At 35.4% G+C, this 14610-nt stretch overlaps 1 protein-coding gene across 1 annotated transcript in view; it reads left to right on the forward strand.

Annotated features, from left to right (window-relative positions):
- The window catches only part of KLHL1 (kelch like family member 1), a 181041-nt gene that overhangs the window by 131597 nt on the left and 34834 nt on the right, over nucleotides 1-14610 (forward strand). The window contains exon 7 of the mRNA XM_086881098.1: nucleotides 14005-14229. Within this exon, the coding sequence (XP_086737224.1) occupies nucleotides 14005-14229 (225 nt within the window). The remainder of the gene's footprint in view (nucleotides 1-14004; nucleotides 14230-14610) is intronic.

The raw sequence follows: 14610 nt of genomic DNA on the forward strand, positions 1-14610 counted from the left end.
TCACCCAGAGGGTGACTGGGCACTGGAAGAAGTCCCCAGGGATGTGGTTACAGCACAAAGTCTGTCTGAGTTCAAGCAGTGTTTGAAGAGTGATCTCAGGGACATGGTGTGACTCTTGGGAGTGGTGCTGTGCAGGGCCAGGAGCTGGATGATCCTTGTGGATCCCTTCCAGCTCAGCTTATTCTGTGACTCTGTGATTGTGCTCTTTGACCCCACTTTCTTGAGGCCTCACATGGAGTATTGCGTCTACCTCTGGGATCCCATAATGACACAGAGCTTCTGGAGCGAGTCTGGAGTAGGGCCACAAGGTTCATCTGGGGGCTGGAGCACCTCTTCTGTGAAGGCAGGCTGAGGGAGCTGGGACTGTTCAGCACAGAGGAAAAAAAGCCTCAGGGAGACCTTATAATAATCCACCTTCCAATACCTAAAGGTGCCAGCAATAAAGCCAGGGACAAAGTTTTTACAAGGGCATGTAGTCATAGGACAAGGGACAATGACTTTAAACTGAGGTCATAGATTTAAATCAGATATTAGGAAGTAATTTGTTATTAGGGGTGGTGGTGAGACACTGGCACATGTTGCCCAAAGAAGGTGTCCAGTGCCTGGAAGTGTTCAAGGCCAGGCTGGATAAGGCTTTGAGCAATGTGGTCTAGTGAAAGGTATCCCATATTGGGGCTCAGGGGTTCAAACTAGATGATCCAGATCCCTTCAAACCCAAACTGTTCAATGATCCTATGACAATAAGAAATTGTTGATGAAAGAACCAATACATTAATATAGTATATTATATTACATATTATACATTATATATATTCTTAAAGTAGCTGCAGATTATTTTTGTCCTTTTAATGTTTATAAACAATTGTGTAGCTAAGGCATGGATGTGCACAGAACATTGTCTTTGGATGATAAAATACAAATTTCCTCTTAGGACAAATTACAGTAAATAAGCATTCAGGTAGGAAATGATACAATAATAAACCCAATTTGGGTGCAGCTGTACTTGTTCTCATTTTCTGTTAATATCTGTTCCTCAGTAAAAATACAGAAATATTTAGGATGACAGCACGAGGCATAGCACCATTACCACACCAACACACAGCCTATTTTGCAGATTCAGGTCAGGCAGAAGCAGTTCATTTCTGTAGCAGCAGGAGAAAACACAGGGCAACAGAGGTTCAGCCCTCTGTTGATGCAATCTCTGACTGAAAACTACCAGGACTTTTATGCATTTACAGGAGATAAAAAGCGCTTTGAGAATGGGCTCGGTATGGCAGAGGAGCATCTGCATAGCAGGAGCCTGTGTTAGAGCTGATGCAGTATGTATTCCCAGTAACCCAGGCTCTGCAGCTGTGCCGTCTCAGCTTGCATCTGTTCAGCTCATCCCTCTTGTGATCCTGCTGTGTTCTTGACGAGCTTTTATGCCCAGTGAGTCTTGTTTCCACTCGTCCATTCAGGAGACCTGAGTGCTGTTTGCCTGCTTTGAAGAGTCACTGAGTTTATAAAGCAAACCTGGGCTAGGAGATGGTGCTGATACTGTATTATCTCTCCTCAATAGTTGGTAATATTTTTTTTTTCCCCCACAACTTTCTTCACTGAAAGGTTTATATGGATGATTGCAATTCACAAGGATGTATTTGTAATACTTGCTGATGTTTGCTATCGAATGTGAAACCGTTGCAAATAATTGGATGAGCTAGACAAATTAGCGGTTTATTAACTAACATATAAAATAGTGGCTAAGTGCAAATATTATGAAAGCATTTGAAGGTTATATGGCTCATCACATAAAAAGTAGTCTAGCATGCTAAGTTTGTTTTGAAATCTCTTCTATAATTATCTTCCCTTCCATAAAAATGAAGTGATAATTAAACTCCAGCAAACAGCAACTGGAATTTTGCCTGATGTGAGAAATTAATGCAGCATAGAACTAAATGGGTAGAGAGGAAAGTATCAAAGTTAGATAAATTTGTAATTTTAATTTCCTAGACAAATGAAAAGAATTTAAATCTCTGTTTCCACACACCTTTACTTATATATTAATTTAATTTCAAAGGAACATATAAGAAACACATTTTCTCAGTATGTCTGCATTAATGGAATGGGATGCATTAATAGATTGTGGGTATGTGCTGCTGACAATGTTCCATTTACTTTTCCCATTAATATCATCACACTGACTTCTCTAATTTAGATTAGTAGCATTTAATTGTCTAATAGAGTAAAGGTCCACATATAGAGAAGCATGATAGACTGAAATAAATGAATAATTGCAGGAAGTGGACATACAACAATTTTTAGGAATGATTAGGCACTGACTTCCTGCAGCCATCGTGGAATCACAAATTTAGAGCAGAAGCCAATTGGTAGAACATGATCCACGTTAGATGCTGCTGTGGAAAATTATAAGCAGGAAAATATGCAGCAAGCAAAAATTGGTATCAATAAGCAAGCAGTGTAGTAATGTCAGAATGCTGATTAACTTCTCCTGAGGTGTTCTAGCCTGTCTCACTAGGTAGTAGTTAGAATGATAAGGGACAGGACAACTTGCAGAAAAAGAAAACAAAGGTGTTACAGTAACCATGATCCAAAACCACTGATATATATTACTTTTGGAATAGCCCTAGACTAGTTGCTCAAAGTCCTAGATTAGTTATTTGTTTACTGAATCCAGTATTTAAGTAAATACAACTGAAAAATAAATTAAAAATTGCATGAGCAAGAAACTCTTCCATGAAAATGTGGCAGGTAATTTTAAAAGGTGATGGAATAATCAATTTACTGAAGCACTGATGTTAAAAATGTCTTTTTCATTAATCTTGTAACTAGTTTTAAAACCTGCTGTAAAAAGTACCCTGGTGGTAAACAGGTAAGGTTCATCATTAAGCTGTATCAAGTAATAATAAAAGTTCTTTTATTGTTGTAAAGATACTTCTTAGAAAGGTCTTTGCTATTGCCACAGATACATTAAAAAAATTAACCTTTTGAAACATGAATAGAGACCTTGAGTCATTCTTCCTTATACACCCATGTTACATGTTTTTCCTTTTTTTAATGTATGTATTTAATGTATTTTAAATCATTGCAATAATCCCTTTTGTTTCACAAATATGTTTTATTGAATGTGATTCATTACACATATATATATATAATTATTTCACAGTAATGCCATCTAGCATAGCTACATGGAGTTACTCTTGTTCTAGTGAATTTTGGAGATATCCTTGTTCTTTTTGGCTTTTATAGTTTATTTTTTGTTTTGCTTCATTTTGTTTTTAGCAAGACGTTTCTCAAAGCAGATTACATTTAGACTTTACTTATTTTAATTTTATATTTTTCATTCTCATATTGGCATATTTTTAAAATGCTGAAGGAAATATTCTATAAAATAAAAATAAAATATTTTGTATTTAAGGAAATAAAACTATTGTAAGTACTGAAAAAAAGAAAAAGACAAAAATAGGGAAAGGTCATGTTTCTCTTAGGTAATTCTTCTACCTTCTTGAGATATGTGTCTGAGTTTTCTGTGACTTTAATCTGCCTTCTTCCTCTTTAGTGGGAATTCGTTGAAAAATAAAAAAAAAAAATAAAAAAGAGAAGAAAGTGAAATCTATCAAGATTGTTATATGGCATTTTGCAAGTAATAAAAATTGGTACAAACCACTTTGTCTTCACATACATAAAATATTTGACAGCATTCATTATCTATCCATTTGATGCACGAAACTATCTTGAGTAAACATCTTCATCTTACTTGCAATTTCATTCAAAATATGCAATGTATAGTAACTGTTTAATTTTCAGAATGTGGGTGCTTAAAGTCCTATATTTGTATAATACACAAATAAGTAGAAAATCTACTTAAGAAAAGAGAGTATTTTCCTTTAAAAGAAAGAAGAGTCTAAATTGTTTATTACTGAATATTTCTCCCTGATGTGCTTTTTGAAAAGTTTCATACAAATATGCATCCTTTGTAGGTATACTTATGTATGTGTGTGTATCAGCCCTGGTCTGACTCCAGGAGCAGCCCCTGTCAAGCAGGAACATAGACAAACCTGCTGTTGTTACCCATTGCATAAATAGATGTTCACAAAAAAAGCTGAGAAATGAGAACTTGCTGGTCTTTCTTGCAATCCTACTCTTTTTATTGATAACATCACATATATGTCGTTACCACTCCTTCGTATGAGTTTCTTCTGCCTTTGGGGCTAATTTGTTTTCACCTGTGTTTTCCATGAGGACATTTTTTAAAGAATCATGTGGTTATAGCCTTAAAATACCTCAGGAGGACAATAAGCCAAAATAAATTGTGCCTCTGACGTTCCAAGCAGCTGTCTGTATACCACCTTTTATTAAGATACCTACAGCTTTTCTGTGAAATCTTCTCTGCTCTATTTAAGTAGCAGTTCTATCTCAGCTAAACAACTGCAGTGTTTTCAAGTGTCAGAAGTGAGTAATTTTACTGAGATAGATGTGAAGGAGCAGCGAACGGTACTGGGGTTGTTTAGGCAGCAGAAAAGGAGGCTCTGGAGAGATCTTATCACTCTACCACTACCTGAAAGGAGGTTGTAGCAAGGTGGGAGTTGGTGTCTTTTCCCTAGAAACAAGCAATACAGTGAGAGAAAATGACACCAAATTTCACCAGGGGAGGCTTTGATTGGATATTATGAAAAATTTTTCAACTGAAAGAGTTGTCAAGCATTGGAACAGTCTGCCAAGGAAGTGGTTGAGTCTCCATCCCTGGAGGTATCTGAAAGATACGTAGATGCAGCACAGAGGGACATGGTTTAGTGGTTGACTCAGCATTTCTTGGTTAAGGGTTGGCAATCTTTTTCAACCAAAATGAGTCTATGAGTTTGTGTTTGCTCAATTATATGTAATTTATTTCACTATTCTTTCTTATACTTTCTGGATTTTTTTTTTTTAATTTACACATTTAAAGGGTTTTTTTAAACATAAAAATGTGTGTTGTCATGATCCAGTATTTTTCCAAACATTCTCTAGCTAGCAATGAAAGATATTGGAAGTGGAAAACAATTTACTTTAAATCTAAAATGCAGTAATAAACAAGTAACTTTCCATTAGCTTTAGGTCAACATTGTACCAATGACCAATTCTGTTTTCCTTTTTCATGCTTTCTGGCAGACTCAACAGGAAAATAATAATGTATAGAAACAGGAACAACACAAAGAAGTATATTCTTGGAGTAATCAAGATAACATAGTAATGTCATCATGGTGGGTTTTCTTGAGAAAATTAGAATACTAGAGTAAGTGGCAGGCAGGCTATGCAGAATGAATAAGTAAAAATTTCAGTGTCTATATTGCAAATATGCATTGAAACTTTTCCATACAGGTTATTTAAACAGAAAAGATGTAAGTTAGCTGTTAAAAAATAAAAGAAAAAAATCCACTACTTTTTAAAACAGAAAACCACATCATGGATTTTGAGAGAATTAATCTTTTGCAGAAATTAATACTTTTTAATATAGCACAGGAGTTTGTTATTGAATATATGTTTGATAAACTAAAAGAGAGTCTGATTTTTAGTTTGATTTCCACAATAATAAACAAAAAAAAATGAAATGTTTCAAGAAATATATATATATATATATAAATATATATTATATTTAGCTAGCAACAAAACATCCTGGCGACAGAAAGCATAATTAATGAAAAAACAGGAAGTAACCTCATGAAGTTCAACATGGGGAGGCACAAAGTCCTGTGCCTTTTCCTGAGAGGAGCAACCCCAGGAACCACTGTAATTTGGGGGCAACCCAGTGGGACAGCAGCTTGGCAAAAAAGTGCCTGGGGCAATTTTGCCCCAAACATCTGCCTAACAATTGCTGAGATATTTGGGAACAGCAAAACTGCATGTGCAGCTTTGATCCCTGGTGAGAGATCTAGGGAGCAGAGGAAGCTGTACAGAGCAGCAATCCTCTCCATCTGCTGCCTGCTTCCTGGCAGACCTTGCATGGGACTTTTAAAGCATGTGCTGCTATCAAAGAGGAAGATATGAGGGTATTATTTTTCCCTGTTTTCATCTGCTTTTAGTTTCTCTTGAAGGCACCAAGAAAGATTTGCCTCACTCCTCACCTCTTGCAGAGGTGAGAGATGGCCCAGTGGATTTCCCTGTGGCAGGTGGTACCTGACAGGTCACTTTACATACCTTGCTACTAAGACAATGCAGTTCATCTCTGAGCACTGGGGCTACATCAAGAATAAGGAAACAGTCTTTTCCTGGACAGTTGTCATAAAAAAAAGATGGGGAAAATACCACTATTTGAGGTTTAAATACCCCTCTGTCCCTTCTCTTTTCAGTCATCAAATTGCTTACATCTTCCTCAGTCTGGCCAGATGTCACTGGAAATACTAGTCAGTCATTTAACAGCATCTTAGGTGATGAAAGGACTGGAGCATCTCTCCTGTGAAGAAAGGCTGAGAGATTTGGGGCTGCTCAGCCCAGAGAAGAGATGACCTCCCGAGGTCCTTTCCAACCTCAACTGCTCTGTGATTCTGCAACATATTAATGTAATTGTAGAGTAAAAGTAGAGCTTGGCTAATTACTTCACTAGAGCAATATGAAATACACTGGCAAATCACTAATGAGATAATTAAATGTCTAAATCACACTAAAATTCTCTTCTCGTCCAGTTCTTATAAGTATTAACATGATTACTTCCCTGTTTTCAGTCCTGTGATTTTCAATATGTTCCAAAACATTCAGTCTCATAGGCTAATTAGCAGTTTAAGTACATTGATTTAGCAGTGCATTTCAGAATTAAAAAAAAACAAAAACCAACCCACATTTTAACACCATCTGGTACTTTTTCAGTACTTATTTTATATCACTAAATTTCTGGCTTTTTCAGTGTAATTATCTTTTGAAACTGCTGATTCAGTTATAGTTTGAAACAGAAAGAAGATCCTGAAGTGACCTATTCTGAAGCCTCCATGGCTTCAAATGTGAGAGGAGAGCCAAAGTTAACACACACAAGATAAAATTTATCATCCTACAAACCTCTTACCTTGTCAACCTGTTGCCCTGGAATTCACACCTGTTGGTACAAACTATTGGATTGTGCAGACAGCATAAGAGGGCTGTGCATCATGGGTGTGTTACAGGGATTATTATCCCAAGAACAACCCTCTGTTCCTCCTAATTACTTCCGTGCAACTTACCCTATTGTCTGACATTTCCAGTGCAGAGATCTTATCACTCATTAAAATACACACAAAAAACCCAAACAAACAAAAACACCAAAAAATCCACAAAAACTAACAAACAAACAAGCAAAACAACAACCAAAAACCAAACCAAACAAAAAAAACCCCCACAAAACAAAACCAGAACCAAACCAATTTTGTGTGTGTGCTAGAGAAGACACCTGCCTGGCAGATAGTTAACTTGGAGAACTTCTATACTATCAGAAACCTTATCTTTTTCTGTACACTAGCCAAGTTCTGTTCCCTGATTACTGAAGTTTCAATAATGGTTGTTACTATTGGTATTGGCTTAGCATAAACCATCAGAAGTTCTGAATCTTGTTCTGAAAATAGTTCAGATCTGGAACCATCCTCAACAGCCGGTGTGGATAAGGCTTGAAAAACAGTGGCATCTCCCAGTGTAGTTTTCTAGCTCTATCTTGCACCTTCAGCCACCTGAAAAAACTTGCCAAATTCTAGGAAACGCCCTGAAAGTCTCTATTGTCAAGCACAAGAGCATCCAAGCAATCTTCAGTAGATCTTTCACCTTATTTTTAATATTCTGAACTGGATAACCAAACATAATTATCTTTTTGAACTACAGAGGGCACCATAGAGAATCCAATCAGTATTATCTGGGTCCTACCAGTAATGGTTAGGAACAGCAGCCTTTTCAGCAGGTTTACCTTAGAGGGAAGTAATTGCATCAAAAGAGAATCTCCCAGGAACTGAGCTAAGGGCTAAGCAGTGTGAATGAGCATCTCTACAGCTATGATGAAAAATAATGGAAGAAAGCTGGGGGTAATGGGAAACTGGTACTGTTGCAGCACCAAACTTCTCAGTTCACATTGCTTAAATCAAATCATGATCAAAGTAGCTTATTAATTTAGTTATGCTATGTAATGAACTGCCAATCAGATGAACCATGTGTTTAGAATAAATATCAGTCATGCAGTAGCTACACTGCAATACTAGACACTTGCAAAATGTGAATTTACAACTTCAAATTTCTTAACATTCTTCTTGAGTAAATCCCTCAAGGTTCTAGTTACAGATACATGTGTATACAGACATACAAATATAGATGCACACTTTGTGTAGGTCACCATCACCTGTCCCCACTGGTGGGAGCTCCAGAGGATACACACCCCTCCTGCAGAATATGTAGTTTCCCTAGAATTTACACCTGTCCACAGGTAGAACTTTTGTTTCTATTGTTAACACATTTTTGCACAATTTTTAGTGGGAACAGAACTGTTTTTAAAGAGGCAAGAATTTGTTGCAGAGCAAAGGTAGACTATCATACTGCATTATATAAATCATTAATAGAAGGAACTTTTATAAATTTTAGACTACATAAAAATATAAAATAAACCATGAATATTTTATGTAATAACACATAACATTGTATTGTAAAACAAAGCACACAACATCAAAGACATTGCCTAAAATCACTGTTGAAAAGCTGTCAGTTCTAATACACTCAAAAATATAAAGATTAGTAGAAAAAACTTGTATTGATTTTAGAGAATTCTGCTCATAAAGAATAATTTAACATTCCCAAATGTTCTCTGATTTTCTGCTTCATATCACTATTTGGGAAATCCTTCTGACATTTTAAAACATATTTTCACTAAAAAAATTTTAAGATTCTTTTTGTGTACATGTTATAGATTTTTGGAGTGCTTAAAGGAATTTCCAGAAGTCTTATTACAAAGTGATGAACTGCTACCCTATGTTACCATTTTCTGTACAGTTATTTCTTTACCAAAATATTTTCCTTGATATCTGCATCAGTAACCTCCTTAGGTCACGTTCGTTCCACTTGAGTCACCATCTTCTCAGTGCAAAATGTAATGTTGCAGATCACTAGATCAAGGTCATCATTTTGCACCTACTCACAGCAGCATCTCTAAATCTTGAACAAAATTATCAGAGTACCTGTCAGCAGCAGCTTTAATAATAGCAGAATCAGCAGAAAGTCTTACAGGGAAAAAAATGTGGAAATTTTCGGATGATAAATGCAGAACCCCTGCCCTTATTCATGGGTTTAAATACTGAATCTTCTACCAATAAGGAAAAAAAAGGTACTTTTATGTGGAAATATTTACACCAAATATAAAGATAGTTTGGCAAGGAGGATATGTTTGGGATTTTCATCGGTTTCTGAAGCAATTTTTAATTTGTTTATATGAAAAGTCCTGCATTTATACCTAGATAAAATAAATACATGGCATTCCTAGGCTCAGACAATCCTCATTACTTCATGTAGCCTATGTCAGCTTGTTAAAGAACACTTAAAAATATCTTTGAAGGACAGGTTTCTAAGTATTTCTGCATTTGACTTAAAATATTGGATTGCAAATACTATTGCTATCAAAATATACTTTTTATTCAATGACCTTGCTATATTATTAGACTTCAGTCAACAACTGTGCAAAAAATGTGAGAATGAAAATCAGGTTTCTATAAAAATCTTGATTTATAAGTCATTAGCAAAGAAATTAAATACACTTCATTTTAGAAAAAGTTTAAGAGAAGATAATTAGAGGATCATTTGAAGGATTTCACCAAAACAAATTCACATGCTTAAAAATGACAACTAAAACAAAGAAATAGACATTTATATTTAGTGCAGTGATATGCTGCTCTGTGGATAAAGGTGAAATTGTGAGAGCAGGTTCTGTGTCACCAGAAACATGGGGTGATAGGATCATTTTCATCCCTGCTGCATACACAGAGGACTTGTCAGCAGCAGTTGGACATTACTGCAAAATTACCCTGCTCATCTATGGTATTTCATTTCTGAAGTTTTCTTTCTCTGTAGGTCTCTCATTACTTCATAGACCTTGATTAATCAGGGTTTATAATGCCCATATGCACAATACACAGAACTAATTTCATCTGATGCCCAGCTGGATCCTAAGTAGATTTTAAGTTAGGGGAAAAAAAAAAAAAAAAGTTGAAATGTATCCAGAACATCAAGAAACATCCTTATGTTCTTATCAGAAATTATTTGTGCTGCCACAGTCATGGAATAGTTTTTAAATTTACTACACACTTTTCTTTGTCATGCAAATAGCTATTAAATTAATTATTTTTCTCCTCGCTATGTCTTTTTAATATACTCTTTCTTCAGTGCTACATCCTGAAATTAGTTGGTTCTAGAGCTCTGTTCATCTGAAAAACAGGAGTTTGTGCTTGTGTGTGTATAGAGGAATTCTCTGGGTGTGTAGTACTTTTATTGTAAAATCTTCAATATTCTGTGTATTTGTTTTTCTTTCATCTTTAGAGCTTCATACCACTATCTTAAAGACAGTGTAGTAAGTAATTTATTTCCTTTTTACTATTAGACAACTCAAAAAGCATTAGTGATATGCAAGTGAAGAGAACAATAATATAATATTTTTTAAATGAAATTTTATATACTTTTTAATATAGATGGTATTTTTATTTGGGTCTATGTATGGGTTACTTATTCTGTGGTATTCCATCTGTTTTGTTTTGTAGGAAAATATGTCTGTCTCTGCATAATCAGCAGATATGCTTCAGCTCAAAACGAATAATGATTTTTTTCTTTCTTTATATTATTCATATCTTCACATTAAGCCAGTATCTCCAGTTTCCATAAAAATATGTACCAGTCGCTTCCCAATTGCTTCCTTCCATCCTCATGTTCTTGGGAAATTGGATTTTCTGGTTTCTGAAACATGTAATCAGAATTACTTTGGTTTGTGCATGGGGATTAGAAAGAAGTCCTTGTCTACAGATTTTTGACATTGCTAAGACATCCTTTCACAGCCTGTACAGACTGGGGTAGGCAGTATTAACCAGCACAGCTCATTTCTTTAAGTTTGCATAGTTTGGAAGTTGTGTCAGTTAGGAGTTGGCTCTGCTGACTGCCATCTACTAGTTATAGCAGAGAGGAGAGAATTTTCTTATCTCAGCTGATGCACATGATGCTACCAATTTTTCCTTGTTGCTGGAACCAGCATCTGAGTGAGTTCCTCCACTGCGCCACAGCATGGTGGTTTAAAAACCTAGATACTGATCTCACCTTAGAAATGATGGAAGTGAGTGGGAATAGGGTTCTGTCCCTCTCTCTGATAGTTCCATGTGGAGTACTCTCTGTTCTATCAATATCTGACAGCAAAAAGTGACTCATTGTCCTGCAATGTAATTATTGATTATACATGCACTGTGCTCAGCATTGGTGAGGCTGCATGTCCAATCCTGTGTCCAGTTCTGGCCCCTCACTGCAGGAAAGACATTGAGCTCCTGGAGTGTGTCAGAGAAGGGCAATGAAGCTGGTGAAGGGTCTGGAGCACAAGTCTTAGGAGGAGTGGCTGAGAGAATTGAGGTTCTTTAGCACAGAAAAAAGAAAAGGCTCAGGGAAGAGCTCATCACTCTCTACAACTTCCTGAAAGGAGGTTGTAGCAAGGTGGGTGTCAGTTTCTTATCCCAAGTAACAAGTGATAGGACAACAGGAAATTGCCTCAAATTTCACCAGAGGAGCTTTAGATTGGATATGATGAAAAATTGCTTCACTGAAAGTGTTATTAGGCTTTGGAATTGCCCAGGGAAGTGATGGAGTCCCCAGCCCTGGAAGTATTTAAAAGATATGTAGATGTGGCACTTGGGGATTAGTGAGGGGTTTGGCAGTGCTGGGTTAATGGGTGAATGATTTTAAAGGTCTTTTCCAGCCTAAATGATTCTGCAAGTCTACAATTCTGTGATACATTTAGACTTCTGGCAAAGACAGAACTACTACCCCAAGTCATAAAATATAATCAGTTGCTTAAATGATAAAACAGATTTCCAGGAGATTTCCTCAAAACCTTAATGTTTATGAATTTCTTAGCTCCAGTAGCCTTACCATAAGTCAAAACTTTAAGGTCAAAATAGAACTAGCAGGAAAGGTTGTGAGAGAATATAAGAATGACATTGCTGTTATTTTGAATTAAGATTCTTAAAAAATGGGTAAACTGATCTTTCATAGTCTTCACTCAGTGACCGGAGATTTTATCAAAAGTAGAACAAAAATGTCATCAAGATAAAGCAATGTCCTTGTTGTTTGTGCTGGGTTTGATATACCCCTGGATGCTTTAGAGCTTCTGCTTTTATTCTGTTCCAGAGCAAATTTGCAATGTCAGCATTAGGCAATATAATAATACTTTCGTTCTATGAGTATTATATGCAAATATATCCAAGCCATGAAATATATGATAGATGAAAAATCTGTATTCCAATATGATATTGATTTTATATCCCCAGAGGACGTGACTCTTAAGTAGCTAAACTAATTTGTCTAGTAAAAATCCTATTTTTTGGTATCAAGATTTTGCCTCCTCTCCTAGCTGCAGAACATCCTTTTACTTTCAAGCTCAAAGCAGTTGAGCTAAAGAAAATAACCTATTCCTTTGTCAGAAATACCCAGTTTTCTTCCTAGGAAAGGTAGAAGTTTATTCTCTTTTATAGTCTAAGCTGTGTGTATATTTGACCATATGTATGGAAATAAAGAACAGTCTAAATATTATAAAAATAAATTCTCAATAATCCATGATTAAAGATATCTTAAAGTCTCTGCTGATGACACCTTTCTGTCATTCCACCACCTTTTTGTTTAAAGATTTTTCTATTTTGAATATTACTATTGCAGTCATTGCAATTAAAATAATTACTGTTATTTAAGAGGTCTTCTTTTCTTGTCTGAATTACAGTCTAGAATGTATTAAATACATGTTCCTGATAATGATTTTATAGGACTGACACTTATTTCACTTTGTGTTGGTGATTTTTGTCATTATTCTCATTGCCGCTTTTATTGTTAGTATTATATCATCCTATCATCCTTGTCCTCATCATCATCATTAGAAATTAGCAAGGCACTTTATTGGATAAACAGAATTTAAGCAGTCCAGGAACTCCTGGATTAGGTGCTCAGTATGTAATATAACAAAATATTGTGGCAACTCAGACTTAGCCAATATTAGAAAATATGAGGCTGAACATAATTCAAAGACTGTTTGTTATACAAGGACAATTTTCTGAAATCAGAATGACAAAAGTTTTAAAATGTACTTTTTACCATTGAAGGAGACAGTTTTACAGAATTCATATGCTATGGTTCTAGATTTTAACATGAATAGATCCAACATATAAAGCATTATAACTTTATGAATATGCATCATTATAATATGCCCTGCAGTACTGCCAAGAAACTGTATCAAATAAACTATATATTTTGTTCTTTCAAACCTGAGTATTTATGAATTTACATCTGTCTATTTTAAACTAGGTTCAAAAAGATGAGTATGTATCTCTAAATTGAATGCAAAACTTGCTTCATATATCTTGTGGCTTAATAAAACTGGGAGGAAATTCAATACATCCAGTTATGGTGTACATTATTGCTCCTCTGCTACACTTTTATACAAATTTAATTTAAATTTTGTCTTTTTTATTCCAGTTAACAAAACTATTGCTTTCATGATGTTTGTTAGAACTTGGTTCATTGCTTGTTGGTTCCACAGAATTAATGAATCCTATCAGAATTATTTTCCATGGAATTATAACATTTTATTATAATCCAAAGGGTTAGTTCCAAAGAGTAAAGCTTCATAATTATGTTGATTTTTTTTCTGTAAGATATTTAAACTTTGGAAATGAAGCATTGTGTATGTTAAAATAAAGCACTGGTTAAATTCCAGATGAATTACTAAGTTATTTCCGTTAGCATTATTTTAAATGCATCTATAATTTTGATATTTGTAGTTCTGCTTTTATGTCTCATCAGGAGCTACAACTATTGAAAAGTATGATCTCAGAACAAACATATGGATTCAGGCTGGAGTAATGAATGGCAGGAGGCTGCAGTTTGGTGTTGCTGTCATTGATGACAAGCTCTTTGTCATTGGAGGCCGGGATGGTTTAAAGACGTTAAACACTGTTGAATGTTACAATCCAAAGACCAAGGCTTGGACTGTGTTACCACCTATGTCAACACATAGACATGGCTTAGGTAAGGAAAAAATATTTTTAAAACATGCATTTTTTTATTTTTTATTTTTTTTGTTATGTAACTTTTAAGCTATGGCAGCATTCTGACCAGTAGCAATTTACCATATTGTTGTTTCAAGGCATAAAAAACTGAACTATTCATTGTCTGTTCTGCTAAAACCAAGTGGTGTGATAGAATTCTTGAAAAGTCATGAAAAAGAGAAATGGAAGATACTGTAATAACCTGCTCCAGAAGGTGAGGGTACCCCAGGGTCTTGTTAATAGATCACTGAGGGTTGTTGGACCACACTCAATGATTGGTGTTTGAAAATATGCACATGCAGGGTTCACTTTAGAGCTATTTGGTTGCAATGAGAAGCAGGTATGTAGCTATTTTGGTTGT

This window comes from Cyanistes caeruleus, chromosome 3 (genome assembly GCF_971803275.1).
Source record: "Cyanistes caeruleus chromosome 3, bCyaCae1.hap1.1, whole genome shotgun sequence".
Lineage (NCBI taxonomy): Eukaryota > Metazoa > Chordata > Aves > Passeriformes > Paridae > Cyanistes > Cyanistes caeruleus.